This window comes from Mobula hypostoma, chromosome 9 (assembly GCF_963921235.1).
Source record: "Mobula hypostoma chromosome 9, sMobHyp1.1, whole genome shotgun sequence".
NCBI classification, from domain to species: domain Eukaryota; kingdom Metazoa; phylum Chordata; class Chondrichthyes; order Myliobatiformes; family Myliobatidae; genus Mobula; species Mobula hypostoma.
In genome coordinates, this window is record NC_086105.1 from 22,916,613 (window position 1) to 22,939,868 (window position 23,256).

Consider the following 23,256-nt stretch of genomic DNA (forward strand, 5'->3'; position numbering starts at 1 on the left):
CTGCACATATTTGGATTGCATTTGCTTTCCCTGAACCAGTCCAGCAAAGGAAATCAAATCTATTGCCAAATACAGTCAAAGATTTGATTGGCCTTTTAAAGACAATTTATCACCTTGACATGTCTAAAATAAACTTCAGTAGGATGTGACAGACCATAGAAAAACAAACATCACCAAGATTGACAATATGAATTACTAACACATTCTGCTCTCATGTGCTCACTAACTAGTTTCCTACAAACATATTTGTATCACTGAAATAATCTTGTCAAAGTAATTCACACCAAAGTAAGAACATATTACATGAGTGCTTCAGCTAAAGAAAATCATGGATGGGTGGATGGATGCCTGAGAGCGTTAGAGCACTGCATTTCCAACCAATTTCAATCTGACCAAAATTTGAAACAATAGGAAAATATTAGCAATCGATGATCAGGTCCAAAATTAAGTCGTGTGTGGCTAGATAGGAAAGAATAGTTTGTTAGACTCATCATGAACTAACAAATATATGCCAATCTACTCAATCTTACATTTTGTCCAACTACTCAATTTTAACAAACCATTACTTTAACCTCCAAATGAATCTCTTTGAACTTCCCACTTGAATCCTAAATGCAACCAAACAATACTCTGGACTACCAATCTACCTACAACTCTCTTAACCAAACCGTGAACAGTCACATGATCAGATGACAACTACGTAGTCCCAGTGGAAAGAGTTACCAAATATGCATGTTTATTTTTGAAATAAATTATGTCTCTTGATTTTTTTTTAGCCTTCTCTGGTGGGGAGGGAATGAATCATTGTAAGCAGCTTTTTTTTTACACCATTATATTCTCCAAGCTGCTATTTGGATGGCAGTTGCCATCAAGCAATTTAGGTATGGCTACAGATCCCGCAGGTACAGGTGTGCAATTTCCAACAGGGACTTGGTAAAATCTAAATAATTGTTTCATGCATATCAGCATGAGCCAAGCACCTGCAAATTACACAGGGCTCTCCCTGATGACATCTAAATTTACTCCTTTCTGAATGATATAATTTCCAGAAAATAAACTTCATATCCATACATACTTCACAGATCATAATTACTTCATTTTCCTTTGAAATTCCATATGAAATCTTAAAATAATAACATAACACATCACACAACAAATGCACACCAGTTTAACCTAACATTTCGTCTATGTACACTAAAGCTATAATATTGTCTTATAAAATTACTTTCTTTATTCTTATCAAGGTGTAGGACTGGGAGGAATGGTAAATTTTGACTCGGAGGGATCTGGGAAACCATCACAGTTGGACAGAGCTCATGAATTTATTGGGAATGTTATCTGGGAAATCTGTTTGCAGAATCCAAACTATGTCGGACTTGGCTCAGGATACGCACATCAATTGTTGGATCCACCAGCACATACATACAGGAAACCATCTGCAAAACCAATGCCAAATTATACCAGCCTGAGGGTTCTCAAATTCACTAAAAAGACATAGGAGCAGAATTAGGCCATTCTGCCCAATGAGTCAGTGAATGAACATTTTATGACTCCCGCGTAATTCTGGTTCAGGGTGGCTTTGAGCAATAAGTTGTTACTAGTGGGTCTAGTAAATCTGTCCTCATCAAATAGGTGCCACTTGATGGTGGCTTACCACACTGCAAGTTCTGGGCCAATCTTAATAGTAAAGACATAGTTCATGAGCTTCCAAACCTTGTTATTGGAAGAAAGGATTTGAAGAAAATGTTTTCCAACTAATAAGAGAAAGCAGGGCTTTCTGCGTACTCCCAGATGGTCCTGAAACAATGAGTCATTAGCAATGATGAGAGCAGAAGCTGCTAGTAGTTCATGTGGTACTAGCTGTCATCAAGTCTTTTGCTCTAGGTCTAACAGAGAGGCAAGAAGCTAGGCAGAGAGTTATAAAAGGCAAATAACTCCCCCACATCAGATATCAAATGAGAAAAAAAAACTTATGTATTTATTCCTGCTCCTCACAATCATCCTTTTCCACTTTAATCTTGAATTAGCGTACTTACTAAGAATGAGCATTACCTCCTTAGGAATGGGGAAAAAACTTATTGGACTCTTGCTGTGAGCAATATGAAGACAGCGTTTATCTCCAGCCATTAGCCTGGTGCTCACTGTAAGGCGAACTGTAGCAACAACACACTACAGCAATTTCCTAATACATGTAAATGTATTTGGTGAATAAAGTTGATCCTTGATCCTTGAAGTCAAGAACATTGAGTCATTTACCCTACAACAATATTATTCAAATTAGCTAAGGACAGCAATTAACTAATCTGGGCTTGTCTGGTGGAGAGTGCAGATGTAATAGCATCACCGCGCGAAAGTGGATAAAAAACATATAGAACGCAAACAACAGGAATTCTGCAGAAGCTGGAAATTCAAGCAACACACATAAAAGTTGTTGGTGAACGCAGCAGGCCAGGCAGCATCTCTAGGAAGAGGTGGTCAACGTTTCAGGCCGAGACCCTTCGTCAGGAGTCCTGAAGAAGGGTCTCGGCCCGAAATGTCAACTGCACATTTCCATGGAAGCTGCCCGACCTGTTGAGTTCCTCCAGCACGTTGTGTGTGCTGAATAAGATCTATATGGGGGTCGCAGGACTACTCAGAGTGGCAAGTAACACTGTGAGATATGAATAAAACTATAATTATAATTTGTTCAGCCAGTTTAATACTTTTTTCCTCATGCTGATCCAGTTTAATTGTAATATGAAACAGGCAAATTTCTATAACTGAAGAGAACTCACCATCTCATGGAGTGTAGGTAGATGGGCAACATTATGATCAAAATTTTTCATAGAGATATTACTTGGATTTTGTCAGCACTAAAGATTTACATAGTTTATCCACCCACTGTCTAACTTTGTCTACTTCACCTGCAGTGATTCAGATGCTGTTTGGCTTTATTTAAAAACTACACTACTCTCCGGAGAGTGGTGTCACCAACAAAGAGAACTATTTCACTTTTGATGATATTCTTCAGTTCATTAACAAAGATGCAAAATAGAAAAACCAAGAATAATTTTCAATCTGATTTTGATGTAGATGATTTTCAAACATAATAAATATGTACATCTAAATATATTGAAAGCACAGGCAGACGTTGGGTTGATAGCATTGTCAAAGGTTGCAGGGAACCAGCAGGAGAGTGGAATTGAGGTAAAGATCAGATCCATCATGACCAAACTGAATAGCCTAGAAGTCTCAGCATTTCATCACTATTCCTACTTTTCATAAGACCATAAGATATAGGAGCAGAAGTAGGTCATTTGGCCCATGGAGTCTGCTCCACCATTCAGTCATGGGCTGACCCAATTCTTCCAGTCAGCCCCACTCCCCTGCCTTCACCCCGTACTCTTTGATGCCCTGGCTAATCAAGAATCTATCTATCTCTGCCTTAAACACAGCCAATGACTTGGCCTACATAGCTGCTCGTGGCAACAAATTCCACAGATTTACAACCCTCTAACTGAAGTAATTTCTCCGTATCTCAGTTCTAAATGGACGTCCTTCAATCCGAAAGTTGTGCCCTCTTGTCCTGGAAACTCCTACCATGGGAATTAACTTTGTCACATCTAATCTGTTCAGGCCTTCTAACAGTTGGAATGTTTCTATGAGATCCCCCCTCATTCTCCTGAACTCCAGAGAATACAGCCCAGGAGCTGCCAGACGTTCCTCATACAGTAACCCTTCCATTCCTGGAATCATTCTTACAAATCTTCTCTGAACCCTCTCCAATACCAGTATATCTTTTTTAAAATAAGGAGCCCAAAACTGCACACATACTCCAAGTGTGGTTTCATGAGTGCTTTATAGAGCCTCAATATTACATCCCGGCTCTTATATTCTATACCTCTAGAAACGAATGCCAACATTGCATTTGCCTTCTTCACAACAGACTCAACCTGGAGGTTAACCTTAAGGGTATCTTGACAAGGACTCCCAAGTCCCTTTGCATCTCTGCATTTTGAATTCTCTCCCCATCTAAATAATAGTCTGCCTGTTTATTTCTTCCACAAAACTGCATGACCATACACTTTCCAACATTGTATTTCATTTGCCACTTCTTTGCCCATTCCCCTAAACTATCTAAGTCTCTCTGCAGGCTCTCAGTTTCCTCAACACTACCTGCTCCTCCACCTATCTTTGTATCATTGGCAAATTTAGCCACAAATCCATTAATACCCTAGTCCAAATCATTGACATACATCATAAAAAGCAGCGGTCCCAACACCGACCCCTGTGGAACTCCACTGGTAACCAGCAGCCAGGCCAGAATAGGATCCCTTTTTTTCACACTCTCTGTTTTCTGCCGATCAGCCAATGCTGCACCCATGCTAGTAACTTCCCTGTAATTCCATGGGCTCTTATCTTGCCAAGCAGCCTCATGTGTGGCACCTTGTCAAGGGCCTTGTGAAAATCCAAGTACTGTACACTATGTCTATTGCATCTCCTTGGTCTACCCTGCTTGTAATTTCCTCAAAGAATTGAAGTAGGTTTGTCAGGCAGGATTTCCCTATCAGGAAACCATGCTGGCTTTGGCCTATCTTGTCATGTGCCTCCAGGAACACCATAATCTCATCCCTAACAATCGATTCTAACAACTTCCCAACCACTGATCTCAGGCTAACAGGTCTATAGTTTCCTTTCTGCTGCCTCCCACACTTCTTAAATAGCAGAGTAACATTTGCAATTTTCCAGTCATCTGGTACAATGCCAGAATCTATTGATTCTTGAAAGATCATTGTTAATGCCTTTGCAATCTCTCCAGCTACTTCCTTCAGAACCCGAGGGCGCATTCCATCAGGTCCAGGAGATTTATCCACCCTCAGACCATTAAGCTTCCTGAGCACCTTCTCAGTCGTAATTTTCACTGCACAAACTTCACTTCCCTGACACTCTTGAATGTCTGGCATACTGCAGATGTCTTCCACTGTGAAGACTGATGCAAAATGCGCATTCAGTTCCTCTGCCACCTCTGCATCTCTCATCTCCAGTGTCATTTTGTATTAGTCTTGTGTCTACCCTCGACTCCCTTTTACCCTTTACATACTTAAGAAAGCTTTTAATATCTTCTTTGATATTAGTCGCCAGCTTCATTTCATAATTCATCTTTTCCTTCCAAATGACCTTCTTAGTTTCCTCCTGCAACTTTTTCAAAGCTTCCCACTCCTCTATCTTCCCACTAGCTTTGGCTTCTTGTATGCCCTCTCTTTTGCTTTTACTTTGTCTCTGAGTTCACTTGTCAGCCACAGTAGTGTCCTTCTTCCCTTTGAAAACCTCTTATTTGGAATATATCTGTCTTGCACTTCCCTCATTTTTCGCAGAAACTCCAGCCATTGCTGCTCTGCTGTCCTTCCTGCAAATGTCCCTTTCCAGTCAACTTTCACCAGTTCCCCCTTCATGCCATTGTAATTTCCTTTATTCAACTGAAATACCGACACATTGGATTTTATTTTTTTCCCTCTCAAATTGCAATGTGAACTCGATCATATTGTGATCACTGTTCCCCAAGGGTTCCTTAACCTTAAGTTCCCTTATCACCTCCAGATCATTGCATAACACCCAATCCAGCACAGCCAATCCCCTAGTGGGCTCAACAACAAGCTGTTCTAAAAAATCATCCCTTAGACATTCTACAAATTCTCTCTCTTGAGGTCCAGTACTGACCTGGTTTTCCCAATCCACTTTCATGTTAAAATCCCCAACAATTATTATGACATTGCTTTTCTGACCCTAAAATGTTCCTAAAATGATCTTAAGCATGGCCGCTCAAGCTAACTCAGGTCTCCATTTCAAAAGCATAGCAGTATTAACTGAATCTTGAAGTTCAAAGTAAGTTTATTATTAAAGTACATATATGTCACCAAATACAACTCTGAAATTCCTTTTCTTGCAGGCATAGAAGGTGGCTCCAGAAAGATGAATAATCAAATTTTCAGCTGGCTTTCAGGAAAACTCCAGGACTGTATGTGGTACATTACAGTACTCTAAAACTTCTTCATTTACTGTTTGATCATTTGAAGCTTCACACCTAATTGAGAGAGGGCGGATGGAAAAGGAAATAGTGAGGAATGACTTCCAGTCCTTTCCTGCCAGTGATGGGCCCATTCCATCTTTTCTGATGCTTACCATTAAATGACTGAGGTGCCCACGGGTGAGGAAAAGGTCCGTTAAAAATACAAATTAATATACAGAACTAGTGGGAAGGTACTGTGCACATTTCACTCAATATGAGCTACTGATTCTGGAGGAGCTTAGCAGCCAAATTATTGAATTATTTTGCACTAGCACAAGTATTTTTCCAGGCCTAATATATATAAACTTACTATCTGATACCATGTACCTTCGTGGGAAATGCACCCTTTTCTAATTAAAGTAATGATCATCATATTCAAAAGGTATTCTGTTGTCAATGTGGCCTTCTGGGTTAGCGTCATTCATCTTGAGGGTTTACAGAAGAATCCTTCAGGGTTTTTTCTCCTCATTAGCTGTGAGCTTTTACTATATTTTGACATTTTATGACTACAATATTGCACCTGTGAGTAGTGTAGGGGATAGGAGGCCTGGTGCTGTTTCAGAAGGAAGTCGCTTGAATGTACAAGGGCAGATTTAACTTCCGACCCTTTCTGTTTGACATTTTTGTAAATCTGTTTTTTGGTGGAAACTATTTCACTGTGAGAAGACCATTCACATATGAGCCAGCTTATTTTAATCAACAGGGAAAAATGTTAATTTGCACCAAACAAATTTACAAACAAAATTTCTGTACAACATTAGCTGAAAAAATGGGCATTGTTTCCCTCGTTCCCAATTTGGTTGACTATATTAGGGAATGAAAGTCAGGTCTGTTAAAAATCTAAAATTGTGGAGACTCATAAGATACTTAAAGTCTCTAAGGATATACATATGTTAATTGAATTGTCTAAGAAGAAGAAAAAATTAAATATGAAACAGATAAGCCAGACATGGGTTTCTTCACAACACTGAACAATGCACAGCAGAGTGCTCTTGTCATGGTATTGAATAAAACTCAGGTGGTAGGTGTAGATGCCAAGTGAAGGGCATTAGAAAGAAGACACTTTTTCCTTTATTCCTTTTAACCTAGCTGTCTAAATTGATAAGCAGGATCTTTCATATTATTTTCTCAAGGTCACGATCGCTGTTCAGATGTGAACACAAATACTTTGGTTCAAAGTGATTCCAGACTGTTCTGTAAATATTTTACAACAACTAATTCAGGTAATGCGCATGTGCTAGTTCATCAAAACAGACTGTGTTTTATGTTATAGCTGTGCATCTCCCAACCTCAAAGGAGGCTACATAAATCTGCTGACAAAGTGGCATTTTGAAACACTTAAAAGATGAAACAAGGAAAGTGCATTAAGTAACGGTTTCAATGTTTTCCTTGAAATAGAAATATTCTCATTACTTATAGACAGCTTTCTTACAGGCATTAAGCTTAATACGATCACATCAATATGCCACTTTATTTTCAAGTGAAACAAACGTACGTTTCTTTCTTTTTTTCAGAAGTAAAAATCTTTCCTAGTACAAGCTCTTGCACTATTCTGTGACTGTAACCAACACGAATGATTTTTAACATGAATTGAACTTTTTCCACCTCACTGTAATGCTTGTGATTCAAATGGATAAAATTGTTTTAATTTCCAGAGTGCAGTTTAAGTTCTGCATGAGACAGTTTTTTTTTCAATCAAACTAACTAGTTTATTAAATTTTAACCCACCTAATTATCGCTTCACCATTCCATTCAGAATGTAGTCATAATAGTTTTGTCTTTAACCCTGTTTTGTACTGTGGTGGCATTCAGCTAATCTGGTTGGATCAACGAACCTATCTATATTCAGTAGGAGGATATCGTATTTTGCAGAGTACCAAGCTGAAATTCAAACTAGTTAGCCTTATATATATTTTCTCACCTTATGTGTGGTGCAATCCCCTAGATCACTTCTTATGCTGAAGAGCATTATAGCAAAACTGAAACAGCTTGCTATTTAGTACACTTTGTTGTTGCTTCCCCCCCCCCTTATAAACAAAACCTTTTAAAAATGTGCACTTTTTATTGGTCAAAATTGGAAAAAATAACCAAGTGTTTTGAAATGAAAGACATCATCATGTCAAAAATATAGTATGCACAACATAGGAGTTCACATAATCAATATCAGTGATATCTCTTAATTAAAGAAATTTATACAGATAATTTGCCTTTCACTTCACTTTCTTGGAATGCAGCAGAAACAATCTACACAAGCGCTTCTTCCATCAGCCAAGATACAAATACTATAAGATGAAGTGTTCTTATTAGTTTGTAGATTAAACTAAGATCTTTCTAACAATAATTGATTATCACCACAGAAAATCTGAAAAAACTAATAGTGAAATTTCCAAAATGCTCCATTTAATCTAAACTGGTATGATCTATTATTATGTCATTTGCAAATAAATACAAAATTATAAGTGAATTAAAAGCTGATAAATGCTGTGAACCATATACCAAAACATATTATGTTTCAAAAAGACGACTATATATAATCATTGTGAATAAATGGTAGAATATTGGGAGAACTTGACACCTGCAAACATCTATCCAATCAAGACTGTACTTTCATGATGGGACCCAAAGACATCTACTTTCCAAATTTCCCTTAAATTTCTGTTACACCAAACAGAGGCACTATCTCCTTTAGGCATACATGATCATAATTCCCTAACCTGCTCCAAGAAATAATGTTATCTACCTTTGAGAGAGAAAGGAGAATTCAGTGTTTGCCATTTCTTCTTAATAATCAAGCACTATTTAATTTTTATTAACTATTGTAGAATCCATACAGCAACTGAATCTGGAATCCAGAATATTACAAACAAAAATATTTTGTGTAGCATGCTTTATGCTGCAGAATTTACACATTGTGTCTTTATTTCCTTTTAGATTGGAAGAATTTAATGAGAAAAATCAATATTTTTAGTCAGTAAATAGCAAGTCAGTTGTATTATGCATCGCTTTAAACTGAAATATTTTGGATCCTCTTTTGAATGCTAACTTCATTCACTTTAATAAAACAAGTAAGAGCAAATAATTATTTTATCTTTCACAGAACATGCTGGAGCCAATTTTAATACTTGGATGAAGACTGGGTGGTAAGAAACCAATAGCTTATTTTGTTTTGCTTGGTACTGCTTTCTGCAAATTCCAATTTCAATCTGCATAGTTCTGCAGTGAAATGAAGAACTTACCCAAGAGCAGGAGAGGGTGGGGTGGGCAACCAAATATTTATGGACATTTGTATTTAATATGTCAAAGGGCCTTGATGGATTTTAATTAGAAGCTTGAGTAGAGAGGTTGCAATGGTTTCCTTTCAGTCTAAAATAGATCGGAAGATCGCTTTCTTTTGTGGAACCAGGAGAAGCAGACTTGTTTCTTTAGGCCCATTATGATGCTCAAGTTCTATCCAGATTCCTCTCCATCCTTCCTGAAAAGCTCTCATGTTCTGCCCCATGCCATTGTTAGACAGCCCTACACCTGGCAAGGGCAATCTGCTTTATCCTCATTAGCAGTTGCTGGCTCGTTTCCTTGCCCAAAGGTATGAATGGCAGCGTTTAATTGACAGCTGAGACTTCAAAGTTCTCTGGCCTGTAACTCAATCTAGTAAATGTATTTCAAAATTTCTCCTCCTCCTGCATCACCTCCCACACCCACTATTCTCTGAAACCTACCCACCATTAAATTTGACTCTGTTCCTTAATTTAAAATAATTTTGCAAGGCAATTTAAGAAGTGAATCTTTATTTCCTTCAGAACAAACACTTCCAGTTTATGTTGCAAGGAGGTGAGAAATCAAATAATGTGGCCCTCTGGTGGAAAATAACATATTACAACTGAAGTGCCCAAGAAAAAACTGAAGATTAATATAAATAACAAAGCCGATAAGAATTACTTTATTTTAGATTAAGTAGGTAGATACCTATCAATGAAAATGCATTATCATAATAAAATGTCATGTTACCACAGTCAGCCAGAAGAATGTCTGAATACTGGAGTATAATGAATGTGAAAATTGTTTTCAGCATTATAGATTAAAATCATTGAAAGCACTCAAAATACATCTTATAATCCTATGGGGAACAAAGCTTTTCTGATCGTTAATAAGAAAAATGTGATGAAATACAAAATAAGAGGTCTTAGGGAAAACAAAACTTACCTGCTGTTGTTGCAGATGCAGCAGTTCTACTGTGCTTACTTCGGCTGTGGTGTCACCACTTGATCTTCCATCTCTGCTGCCAGCATCTAATTGGCTGCTTAGAGTGCTCATTCCATTTTGATTCATTGAACTGTTGCTTATTGTCTCTGTCGCGGATTCTTGCATCATGACTTAATACCTAAAAGTGATTAAGAAGCATCAATTAACACTCTCATTACACTTTTACACTTCCATTATCAAGATGGTCCCATTCTGCCAATTACAGAGGCAGTCCCAGAACAGAAGGGAAAAAGCGTGGTACAGTCTTCCAACAAATAAATGCCTTAAATAATTGCCTTGCTTTATTTTAAGTATTTATAAGCTAACCAATATTACGTGTTCAGTCAAAATACTCAAGTTATACTTTTCTGATCAGCAAAATACTTTAAATTGAGGGGAATTGCATGATAAAAATTGAAGCACATCAGTTGTTATGTTTTTAGTTTTTCAATCTAAAAACAAGTCAAACTGAAAGCACAAGTTCATATTCAGTGTTTCATGCAGTAATATCCAGCTTTGACAATTGTATGTGACTATAACCTTATTTAAAATACTCAGTATCTTGATTCTGTCAGTATTTTACTGCATTCTTTATGAAAGACCTTTGTTTAATGATGCACAGCTAATCATACTAAATTAAAATTTTGTAAGGGAGTTACAAATCATATAGCATCAGCCTGTGATAAATAGAGCAATGGGATTCCTTTTTGGGTGACTAAATAAAAATTTGCCTCAGAGGCATTTAAAGAAAAAAGCCCTTGCAGAAAACATCACAGATACTGGCTGGTTTTAAATCTACTGGCTGATATTCATTTATTTTTGTGACATTTAAAACATTTAATACTGTCCTTCTTCGGAAGTAATTAAGCCCATGCATGAGCAGCAATCAAACTGTTCACTTGAAGATGACTTAAAACTCAATTTTAACATAGGCAAATAAATGAAAGATATAAAATTAATTTTCCAGGCATGTATTAGATATGAAAGCTGGAAATAAAATCTATCAAGAATATCACTAATGATTGTGCTAAAACAGCATAAATTATGCATATTACCTTCTCTTCTGTAATAAATGTTTTATCATTTTCACTGCATAACTGTACTGTACTTTAAGAACAGCAAAGAGATGTCCTGCTAAGATCTGTTGAAACCCTTACAATAAATAAATAGCTACAATGGTTTCAAAAGCATAACCACAAGATCTACACCTGCATTCCAGTTATTCTTGAGGTCTCAGTTTTTTCCTCCAAAAGGCCTTAAAACTTGAATGAATAGCACTCTGAAGAAAAAGGAAAATCTCTACCTCTATTTTGAAAAAAAAGCATACTGCTGTCTGTAACACATACACAACCAAATCTTGCCTGCATTGCTCTGCTACTTAGAGCAAACCCTGTCCACATGGAAAATGCACCACTCATTTTGATTATTAGGTTAATAAAATCAGAAGCAAATAACATTACTTGCATTACATTACATGAACAATTCTGCCATACAACTATAGATAAAATCCAGAGGTTGCATTAATAAATGGAAACTTTAAAAAATACACAATATAAGTGGCATTAACACAAGCTTAATTTTCCATCACTTGCCAGGTGTAAAGGAGAATGTACAGGAAACAAAGAAAATAAATATGCCAGTGGCTACACAGAAGCTGACAGCCTCTCCAGCTATAGTAAACAACTGCTGAAGCAGATGTGTTTATGAACAAACAGCCGGGGTTACACTTCTTATTGAACATTAACTAAAAAGATAATACCAATGGAAAATTTGACACATGATGTTGATGACTCTTCCAAGAATAAAGCAAGCAGATTTTGAAAGAACAGCATGAATGGTTATTCACTTTCACTGTACATTGTTTATGCAAAATACTTAAAACATTTAGAAAGGGAAAAAAGCTAGATTATTATTTTATTGTGTGTTGGCAAAATGACACAACTTTTTTTTTTGAAAAAGTGAAGTAAAACTGTTGATCTGGATCACTGGAGAGAAAAAAGTGAAATCAGTATTATCTTCTACAATACTAATTCCACTTTAAGGTGGCACAAGGAATCCATACCACCAAATGTACAATATTGAACTACAACTTATTTTGAGAACATTACTAATAATAATAATAGTTCTCAAACATGAAATTAGAGCAAAGTTTCACATTACATGTTTTAGTAATCAGCAACATGTCCATTCATTACCTAGAAGCATTTTGTAAAGACATAAACTTGGAAGTAATGAGACAATTGTAAAGCTGTGTAATTGACTGAGAGAGAAGGAGTTCCCTTTAAACATAGCAGCAATTTGCACATATGATATAAACACTCAAGGATTGAGCTCTTTGCTCTTCAAAGCACACTTTCTTAACTCCCTCACACTCTCCGAAATGGTTGACTAATGTTTTGCTATTATATGGCACATGTGGGACTCACAAGACTTAAAATAGCAGGGAACTCCTTCAACAAATAAGTCAGATAATTTTGAAACAATGTTGCAAGATATTACTGCATGTACTGAAGGTTAGAACACTTCAGGACAGCTGGACTTGAAATGTATTTGTAAAACATGCACTTTTTTAATGTACAGTTGATTGAGCTGATTGCACACAGCACATGATGAGACTTTTGATCATATCCTTACTTACGGGTGACCCCTGCTTGCACGTGGCACAAGGACTGTGCATGAGTAATGTCAATGCCATATATGGTATCTAATTGGCAGTCCTTTCACCATGAAGTTGATTCTCAGAGATACAAACAACAACCTCTGCTTATCATACATACATTAAAGCAGCTGTTTCCTGTGTCACCTTAAAGTCGCTTTTCATAATTTCTTTCCTGTGATCATTTCAGTTTTACTTCACATTTTCAAATACCGTCTCCTGTTTTTGGAACAGGTCAGCCCCGTGCCTGCACTGTTTGAAGGGATCATCATCTGCTTCCCAGTATTTTACAGAGATTAGTTGCAGCAGAGATCATTGCACTTAATGGGGTTGAAGTCAACAGTTGTGAGTCTCATGTGAGTATAGAGGTCAGAGCAACCCTTTACTGCTGCAAATAAGGGGTACTTATGTAGTGAGTCCAGTGAACAAGAGGAAAAGGCCCAAATATAAGGGCAGCATGCTGAAGGAAAACAGCCAGAGGGAGTGAGGGTGGGGTTGTACTTGGGGCACAGAAACATAAAGCTAGAAACTACTGACTTCAATTGTGTCAGGAGAAATGGATGTGGAAACTAAGCTGTTGGTGACAGGAACCCATCACTGTCCTCTGGCTTGTCTTCAGCCCAGTACCAGCAGCAGGCCTTCTGAACTTCGAGAACACTCCAAACAACGGTGGTTGATTTAAGCTGTAGTTCACAACCATGGACACTCTCAACTGACTGAGAAGGAAATACATCTCCTTATTCATCAACAGAACCCTGCATGGATGTTCCATGATTGCAGGTTTTCTGTAGGTTGAAAGAGTAAAGGACCTCCTTACTATGGCGTTCTTAGAAGTAAGCTGAAGGCCTTCATGAATCACAGAATTTCATATTCCCCGTGTGTGAGACCAACAAAAAAATCTTGTTCAATTCTGAGAATCTAGAAAGATCACTTGACTGACTTATCCTCGTGCTGACTGCACTGACCTCTGTCATGCTGTATGGATCTCAGTTCCATTCCTGGCTCTCAGGTGTGGAAGAGAACACATTAGCAACTTTAGTCACTGAACCAACCAGAAATGTAGTGAAGAGTGCCATTGGGGCAATGAAATAAAACCTCAGTATCTGGACAGAGACTTGCAATACTTTGCAGGGAATCATTTGATTTCCATGATAACAACACCGCTTCTGATTGCCACAGAGGAAGAAACGTAACAGGAGTAACAGGAACAGCAAGACTGATGCAGGCAGAAGAACTGCAGCTTACAGCTACAGTAGCTTGGGTGCAATCCTGACTTTGGGTGCTAACTGGTAGTGGGTACATATTTTCTCCATGATGATGTGAGTTTCTTCCAGATGCTCTGGTTTCCTCCCACATTGCAATGATGTGAATTGGCCACTGTAAAATATCCCTGGTGGTCATATCTGGGAGGGAGGGGGGGTTTGAGGGGAATGTGGGGAGAGGTTATTGTAGGATTAGCGCAAAAGGCTACATGACGGTTGGTCTGGAATCACTAAGCCAAGGGACCTTTTTCAACATTCTAGCCTCTATGACTATGAAGGTGGTGTGTTCCACAAGAAAACTCAGTATACTTAAGAGAGATAGTGATACATTTTAGGTTAAGGGAATCAAAGGAACTAAGTTAGTGGCAGTGGTATAAGAATAGAGAGGGACTGAGAAGGCTGAATGTCTACTGCTCTTCTTTCTCATTCTTCTAAGTCCTCTTCAACAATGAAATCCAGAAACCTAATATCAGCATTCTGTAACAGCAGGCACTTGAACATCAGGTATCACAACATGGTACTTTGATTAGCTAGCCACCAGCTGAAATGAAGATCCCCCAGGCTCACCCAAAGCTGCATGTAAAGATGGAGCAGAACTTATCTATGCTCCTACAGATCTAGAGCATAGAGTCAGACAATGTCCCAAAGAACTCAATTTATATGCTCGATGACATCCCTAAGCTGTCTCGCTGAAAGCTCAACCAGACTCCTTGGGATAAAGAGAATGTCACTGCACTACAATTCCCGATTCCAGCTGACCTGCCACAGGTGATTCCTTATATGGTGAGTCCATCTCTAAACTTCCTTCACTTATTGGTAGGATATAAATAGTAGATGTGGTGTTACCTACTCCTTCCACTTGCATGGTGAATCCCACTTCTCATCCTCTGCTGCAAGCTACCTTTCCAGCAGGCTATCTCTTGCACTACCATGAGCTTGTCTCTGATTTTTTTCCCTCCGTCTCCCTCCCCCTCTCTCTCTCTCTCTCTCTCTCTCTCTCTCTTTTTGCTGTGTTGTATAGTTAATTATCTTTGTGTTATCCATACCTACATGTTTGGGATGCTGCAGCAAGCAGGATTTTTCATTGTACCTGTACCTCACCATTCTTGTGCATGTGACAACAAACTGGACTAGTTTGTGATCAATAGTGGATATATAGCCGTTTTCACAGAGCTCGGCAGGACGCAAGTAATCGTTCAATTTCTTGAGGAAATTCTCGTTCTATTTCTCTTTGAAATAGTCCGGTCATTAATATTTGTGGTCACTTCCTCACAATGCACATCTAGCCTTGGCAATTTCCCGGATCCACGCCCGTGCACATTTCTCTCAGGTGTCTACGTCTTCCAGTCAGATTGCCGGTTATGTCTGTGGAATAAGAAGCCCTGCTTCTTGCCACTGTCGGAGTTCCCAACAATGACTTCCAGAATGATAGTTGCGCAGAGCATTGACCCACCACACCCATGCTGATCTTCTTGCTTATCTTCACTAATCCACTGAAGGTCCCTATGGCAATCAGTTTCATCAGGTTCTTGAAATTACTCTGGCTTATGTGAGCTGATGAGAAAATATCAGGAGTTATGCTCCCAAAGTGGACAAGGGCGTTTGCAAAGAGCTTCCATAAAACTCACACACAAATGATAGCAGGATAAACCGGTATTGAATGCTCTTTGCAGCTCCTTTTTTAGCATGGGCTCTTATGAAATTCTGAACTTCTAGCTCAGTATACTGCTCAACTTGTATTTTAGATAAGATATCTAAAACCGATGCTTTTTAATTTTAATTATTTCCCTTGGATGTCAATGCCACGATTTCACTTTTCCATTTGACAAACCATCCTCACAGATTTTCATTATTTCCACACTCTATCTGTAACTTCAGGTTGTAGTTTCTTGTATCAACTACTAATTTTTTTCATTTTAAACTATTTGTACTTTTCATCAAAATTGAAGAAGTGACTGTTCTGAGTGGATTTCCACAATTAAATCATTTCAACATGAATGGTCAAGATGCGAACTCAGCTTTCCCTTTATAACCACAATAAATGATCATTAGTATTTTCAACATTTCATTTAAGGCTGTGGTGGTAGATTTCCACAACAGATCTACACCATTGGACTTAGAGGTAATGTGCTGGATAATGGTTCTGGGAAACAGACTCCAAGTCCTTGGGTCTGGTCCTGCAGGTTCCCAAAAAGTCTCGTAGCATGTTACCAGATCTTTTACAGGTCCACTGGAGCTCCGGCACGCTTCCATGTGGGAGTGAAGAGACAAGCAGACACAAGGCAACACACATAAGATGCTGTAGAAATTCAGCAGGCCTGGCAACATCTACAGAAAAGAGTAAACAGTCAATGTTTCAAGTTGAGACCTTTCACCAGAACTGATGAATGGTCTTGGCCCGAAACGACGAGGGTTTACTGCTTTCCATTCATGCCCCCCTACCTGCTGAGTTTCTCCAGCATCTTGTGGAGGTTGCTTCGGATTTCTCGCATTTGCAGATTCGCTTATGTTTTCGAGGCATACACAACATATGTTTTGACATCACTTCAAATGAATTTTGTGGAACTGATGTACAAATATATGTTTGCCTGCACTTCGAAGCATGCTGAAGCCCCAGGGGACCTGTAAACAATTTGGTAACCATTGCAAAGCCTGCAGTAGCCATCCTGATAAAATCTGATCATGTAGTGATACTATTCAAAAGAATTTCTGGGTCATGGTCTTATTACTAACAACTTCTATCATTGGTAATAATGGGTGTATCAACATATTGAAACGTAGGACTATTAGCCTGCTATATTCAGTATTTTGCTGAAATACCCATGATGTGTAATATGCCACAGGGTGTCAGAGTTCAGAGTTCAATTCTGACATCATCTGTAAGGAGTCTGTAGAGTGTGTGTGTTTTCTCTGGGTGCTCCGGTTTCCTCCCACAGTCTAAAGACATACTGGTTAATAGGTTAATTGGTCATAGTAAATTGCTTCATGATTAGGCTGGAGTTAAATCGAGGGTTGCTGGGCGATGCAGCTCGAAGGGTCAGAAGGGCTGTTTCACACTGTATCTCAGTAAATAAATAAAATATTATCAGCTTTTAAAGAAAAAAAGGAAATTCCCATTGGAAAAGAAATGGATGGCATAATATACTTATTAAGGACACCTATTCTGCTGAATAGATGATTAATAGTAATGTAAAGATAGTGCTATTTAGTTCTGTTGATGCTACATTTTATTATAATTCCACTTTTAAAGGAAAATTAGGACTATATCCTCCAGGTTAACCCAACAATTACAAAGTGCAAATAAAAGCAAAATTTTGGGTAACTGAAACCTGTAAGTGTAAAGTATGAAAGGTAAGTGACGAAAACAGAAGAAATAATAGGGCATTAGGATTAGTTACGAATTGTTCCAGAAAAGAGCCAGTGCAAATATGAGGGGCTAAATATGCCTCCTTATGAGCTACAGATTTCTAGGACTTCTGTTATTACTATCCCACAGCCAGGTGCAGACAAATCCACAGCAGAGACTGCTATTACTTTCCACAACACTGCATACATGCATTTTAATACTGAGAAATGAGATAAAATTTCGCTCCTTACTTCCTGACAGCTAATATGGTAAAACAAATCACCTATCATTTATAGAATCTGCACAGGTTTCTTGCAGTTGAATTGAAGTTACCAGCCAAGACATGAAGTTCTACACTATTCCACACTTCAAATCACGAAAATAATATAAAAATACCTGGGACCAAAATCTGATGCCGATGATGAGCTGTGAATGCGTGTTACTACAGTAAGTTCCTACCCACAATGAGGAAGCAGGATTCTTTTGGATATACTGCTGTCATATGAGGGAAACCAGAGTAAGCTCCATCCATGAAATCATTGATAAAAACATTCAACAAAATGCTGGAGGAACTCAGCAGGCCAGGCAGCATCCATGTGAGAGAGTACAGTCAACATTTTGGGCTGAGACCCTTCATCAGTGTGCTGCCACCCTCGGTCCAGCCTGCCACAGGTTCAACAAAGCAGCCAGTTTATGCATTTTACAGAGAGTTACACCATAGCACAGTTGCAAACACCAACTCTATTCACCCAGCAGGATTGGACTTCCAGGTGTGCATGTAGCAGGTCAATAAAGGAAGTCTGTCATAAAATTGCTGACATTTCTCTGCAGATTCCACCTTATCTTTCAACTCAATAAAAATTTTAAAATAACCATGTCAGACAGGACACTTTGTATGAACATATACTGTATATTCCATTGTCACTGGAGCTTTCGGGGGTGGCGGTGGGGTTGTGGGAGGAGTGTAAAAAAAAAGGCAAACGATTCACTATCATCCATATTCCACCACTACCTCAAACCAATTTCACCTATTTGATCTCAAAACGTCAGTTTTTTTAAGAACCAATTTTAGGCATAATTTCTAGCCATTTTCCCCCTAAACAATTAGTAGCTATAAACTGGCACTATTGATCCTAACATATAAATCCTTCCTTGATTAATTCTGCCACCAACTATATCCCATCATATAAAACTCATTGCAAATTCCTTCTTTACTCAGAATTAGCTGAATGCAGTGAGTAAAGAACTTCCTCTTTATTTTAAGTATAATTACTTAACATATCTTTTTGAAATGGTAAACTAAGAAAAAGGTTAATGTTAATTTAATTTCAAAAACTGAAGGTAGCAAAATAGGAATTCCTTTAAAAATTACAACTAAATTATTGCTGTCTCGATTAACAGAAAAAGTTCTGCTTCCCTGCTGCATTTCAGTTCAGATTGATAGATTAGATTGATTTTGCTTATATTTATTTCCACTATTGCCAACAGTGCAATGGCAAATCTATCAATGACTATTTTAAATTGCTTAGCATATGTACATGTGCACAAAACAGGGATAACTATCCTTTTAGTGTTTCCCATTAATCATTAGACATGTATCTATTGTCTTCATGAAAATCTCTCTATAGTGAAAAGCAGTTTGTCATTTTCTGTGTCATCTTCGTCACAGAGTGTGGAAATAATCTGACATAATTTGATAATAAATGTCACCACTTCAGCACTTGTACACAAAAAGGTTAATCAATACCTATTTTTGAGAAGCTAATCCCTTTTTAACATTTAAATGATTTACTTTATATCATTTTTATTTTAATGCATCGTTTAGCATTATCTTTCAGATGTTTTGCCGATATTTCCATGAATGCCCTCTCAATATGTTTTTGAAAGTTATTGTTTGGGTGGGGTGGGGGGTTTAACAGCATTTTTTCTCACAATGGTAGTTAAGGAATCCCTTTAAAATTATAAATAAATTATTGCTCTCTTTCACAGATATATTCATTAAATTAAACACTTTTGTTTCCCTGTTTGGTTTCAGTTTAGTGTTAAAAGTTAAGGACATGTTTTTTCCAGTGTTTAAAATTCTGACATGGTGTGCAGAAACTTCGGTTAACAGTTGATTAACACAATGCATCCTAAAAACTTATGAGTAAAATAAATCAAGCTTGATACCCATTAGCTTGAGTAAAGGATGATACTTTCTTGACTTCTAAGTGTAGCATGCAGGTCAGTATTACTACAGATCTATTGCCTAGAGAATTGTGCTTGATTTGCAACACTATAGTGCCTGTGTGCCACCTCTTCATCTGAAATTTAGCTTCCAGGATGTTTGGTGCTATCTACTGAATTTCTTGACATTTATCTCCACCACAGTTCCTCAAGTTAACCTAAACTTACAGTTACATTTGGTGATTATATGACATCGTCTCCTCACAGAAATCAATTGCAATTTTTGTGGTTGGAAGTCTTCATCAGTGTAATTAATCTGAGAGCTTTCAAACCATCTACCAAAGTGACAGGAGGACTATATGCAAAAGATTGAATTTTCCCCTTCCTAAACAACTTGAATTCGAAGGTTACTTGGTGTTACAATATTTACTTGCAAGATTGTGTTGTTACCAAGGGTATAACGGATGATGGCAATGCAAGTTTATGCAAGAATGAGTGAAGCGTGAGGCGTTAGCCATGTGTTTGACATGTTTCAAATTGCTATAATCCAGCATTAAAGACACCCAGCAATTTATGCCGTTTCTTGCAGCTACAATTTTGAATAAAACATGCCTCACTATTATTATGTGTATAAATTGTACTCTCTCTTGTACTCATGAAACTTCTTTTTTTGCATATAATGCTTGCAAGCAAGCTTTCTTTTACCTACATGCAGTGGATTCCAGTTAATTGGGCCATCAGTTTATGGGGCAGCCACTCATTTGGCACAACTCTTAACAAACAAAACCTAATCAAGAAAATAGCCAGAATTCCCTTCATTTATTTGGGACACTATGCCATTTAATTAGGGCAGAAGACCGTTGCCAAGCAGTTTCTAACTAGCATCAGACACTAGTTAGACACAACACGGCGCTTAGAGTGAAAAGTTTTTAAATAGCATCAGTTGCATGCACTTATATTCAAAAAGCAGTAATTTTTGTCATTGATGGTTGGCAAGAAATAAGAAGTAAGATAACTCAGAACTGTTCTGCTCACTGCAGTTTCAGGTTTTTAGGCTTGGAGATGCCAGAAACAGCTGGGAGTGAAAATGAAATGTTATGTTTACTTCAACAAGTTTGGAACCATGAAGAATTTGAAGGTATTGACAATCATCTGGAATATTACAATGAAAATGAAGATTTGGAGGATGCAATCATTGTTAGCATTGTATGAAGGCAGTCCATTATCTACTCTAGGTGTCTGCACTGATTGTGTTCATTTAAAGTCAATCAAAAGAATGCAGCAGCAAACAGGTACACTGGTTGAATTCTTCTACTGACAACAAGTAGGAACTAATACACAGTTTTACAATACTCTAGTAGTATTGATACTATTCTAATTTGTTCTGTATTTCATTTAAATACATAATTTCTTACTTAGTTAACAAATTATTTATTTGTCCCAATTAACAATCCACTGTATTTTATTTAAAATTACTATTTACTATTTACTGACATTTTGAAACTATATATGCTTCTCCAAGAACTGCTAATATTAGATAAATTTGTTATGTATTTTTTTAGACATGTAGCCAATAAGATGGAAGCAGCATTGATCTGGTCAACAAACTGTTACAGTCTGTTTATAGAACATAGCAAAATATTTGTTGAGTGCTGAAGTATATCAGCTTTGCTAGTCTAAAGTAGCTGTGCATGATTGTGTGCATTGTTTGAATTATTATTCTTTGTTCCTCTTAAACACAGTAGTTTATTTTTAACCTTGCCTTTATTTAATTGCTAGTTAGAGAAAGCAGTTCAAACACCATAACAAAAGTATCATAACAGATCTAAGTTTTCTGATACAGATTTCAGCTTCCCTTCCACAAGGTGTGAAAGTCATCGTTAAAGAATTGCACTACTTCACATTTAAATAAACCTTAAACACGAAGGAAAAAAAATCAGTATGATTGCGAAAATAAAGTTGTCAGTGACTGATAATGTAAGCTTGAAGTCACCTCATAAAAATCTTTCCTCACATTCATCAGAAAAGCCAACTTCTATAACTAAATCACCCCTCTTATGAACTCTAAAGTTGTGTACTTAATGTAAATAGAACATAGTGGCCGAGAAAAATGTACTTTCCAGAGGGAACCATAATTACAACCATTTTTAGATCTAATTGCACCAGCCCAGAAATTCTACTTGATGCGCACTGTCACATGTCACTTGCTGTGCGCCAACATTTCTGCCAAATGTGCATCAAAGTAGGTTGACTCCTCCCATTTCAATTCTCTGTCTAAGGAAATTCTCATAAATATTAGCATGGCAGAGTGGCACAATCAGTAGAGCCACTGCCTCACAGCCCCAGTGAACCAGTTTAGCCCCAATCTCCAGTACTGCCCATGTGGAGTTGGCATGCTCTCCTTGCAATCACATGAGTTTCCTTCAGCTAGTCTAGTTTCATTCCACATCTCCAACTGAATCAATCAATGGGTGCTTGAAGGGTGGTGCAAACTCGGTGGGCTGTGGGACTTGTTCCCAAATGGTACCTCTCTGTAATTCCATGACCAATGTGAAAAGCACACATTATATAACCATATAACAATTACAGCACGGAAACAGGCCATCTCGGCCCTTCTAGTCCATGCCGAACGCTTACTCTCACCTAGTCCCACCGACCTGCACTCAGCCCATAACCCTCCATTCCTTTCCTGTCCATATAGCTGTCCAATTTTACTTTAAATGACAATATCGAACTTGCCTCTACCACTTCTGCTAGAAGCTCGTTCCACAGAGCTACCACTCTCTGAGTAAAGAAGTTCCTCCTCAAGTTACCCCTAAACTTTTGTCCCCTAACTCTCAACTCATGTCCTCTTGTATGAATCTTCCTTACTCTCAATGGAAAAAGCCTATCCACGTCAACTTTATCTATGCCCCTCATAATTTTAAATACCTCTATTAAGTCCCCCCTCAACCTTCTACGCTCCAAAGAATAAAGACCCAACTTGTTCAACCTTTCTCTGTAACCTAGGTGCTGAAATCCAGGTAACATTCTAGTAAATCTTCTCTGTAGTCTCTCTCTATTTTGTTGACAACTTTCCTATAATTCAGTGACCAGAACTGTACACAATACTCCAAATTTGGCCTTACCAATGCCTTGTACAATTTGAACATTACATTCCAACTCCTATACTCAATGCTCTGATGGGAACTCTGTTGTTGGGAACTCTGAGTAAAAACAGACTTTATTAACCCAGCTTCAAAGTGGAACACAACTCAGATGAGACCATTACTTAATTCCTCTACTCTGAGACAATTTCATGTCACCAACAGCCACCCTTCCTTCCCCCAATCACTCTGACCCCTGGCTGATGCAAGTGCTGAATTCTCCAACACCAACTTCCTTCAAATTCCCCCTTAAGGTGATGATCTCCAGTCAGCCAGCACCGTTCCTCTTCTTCCAGAGCACTCAAATCCCAATCAGCCACTACAATTCTAATCAGGCTCCTGACCCATTAATTTTTTCTTGCTCCGGGCACTGCCTGGCCCTATTTCTGAATGTT

General features: G+C 38.0%; 1 protein-coding gene across 9 annotated transcripts in view; it reads right to left on the reverse strand.

The window, feature by feature from the left end:
• Positions 1-23,256, reverse strand: part of foxp2 (forkhead box P2) — a 762,934-nt gene that overhangs the window by 334,906 nt on the left and 404,772 nt on the right. For all 9 annotated transcript variants that reach the window (XM_063057872.1, XM_063057869.1, XM_063057875.1 and 6 more), the window contains one exon: positions 10,247-10,424. In XM_063057872.1, coding sequence (XP_062913942.1) covers positions 10,247-10,414 — 168 coding nt within the window. In that variant the 5' untranslated portion in view covers positions 10,415-10,424. The remainder of the gene's footprint in view (positions 1-10,246; positions 10,425-23,256) is intronic.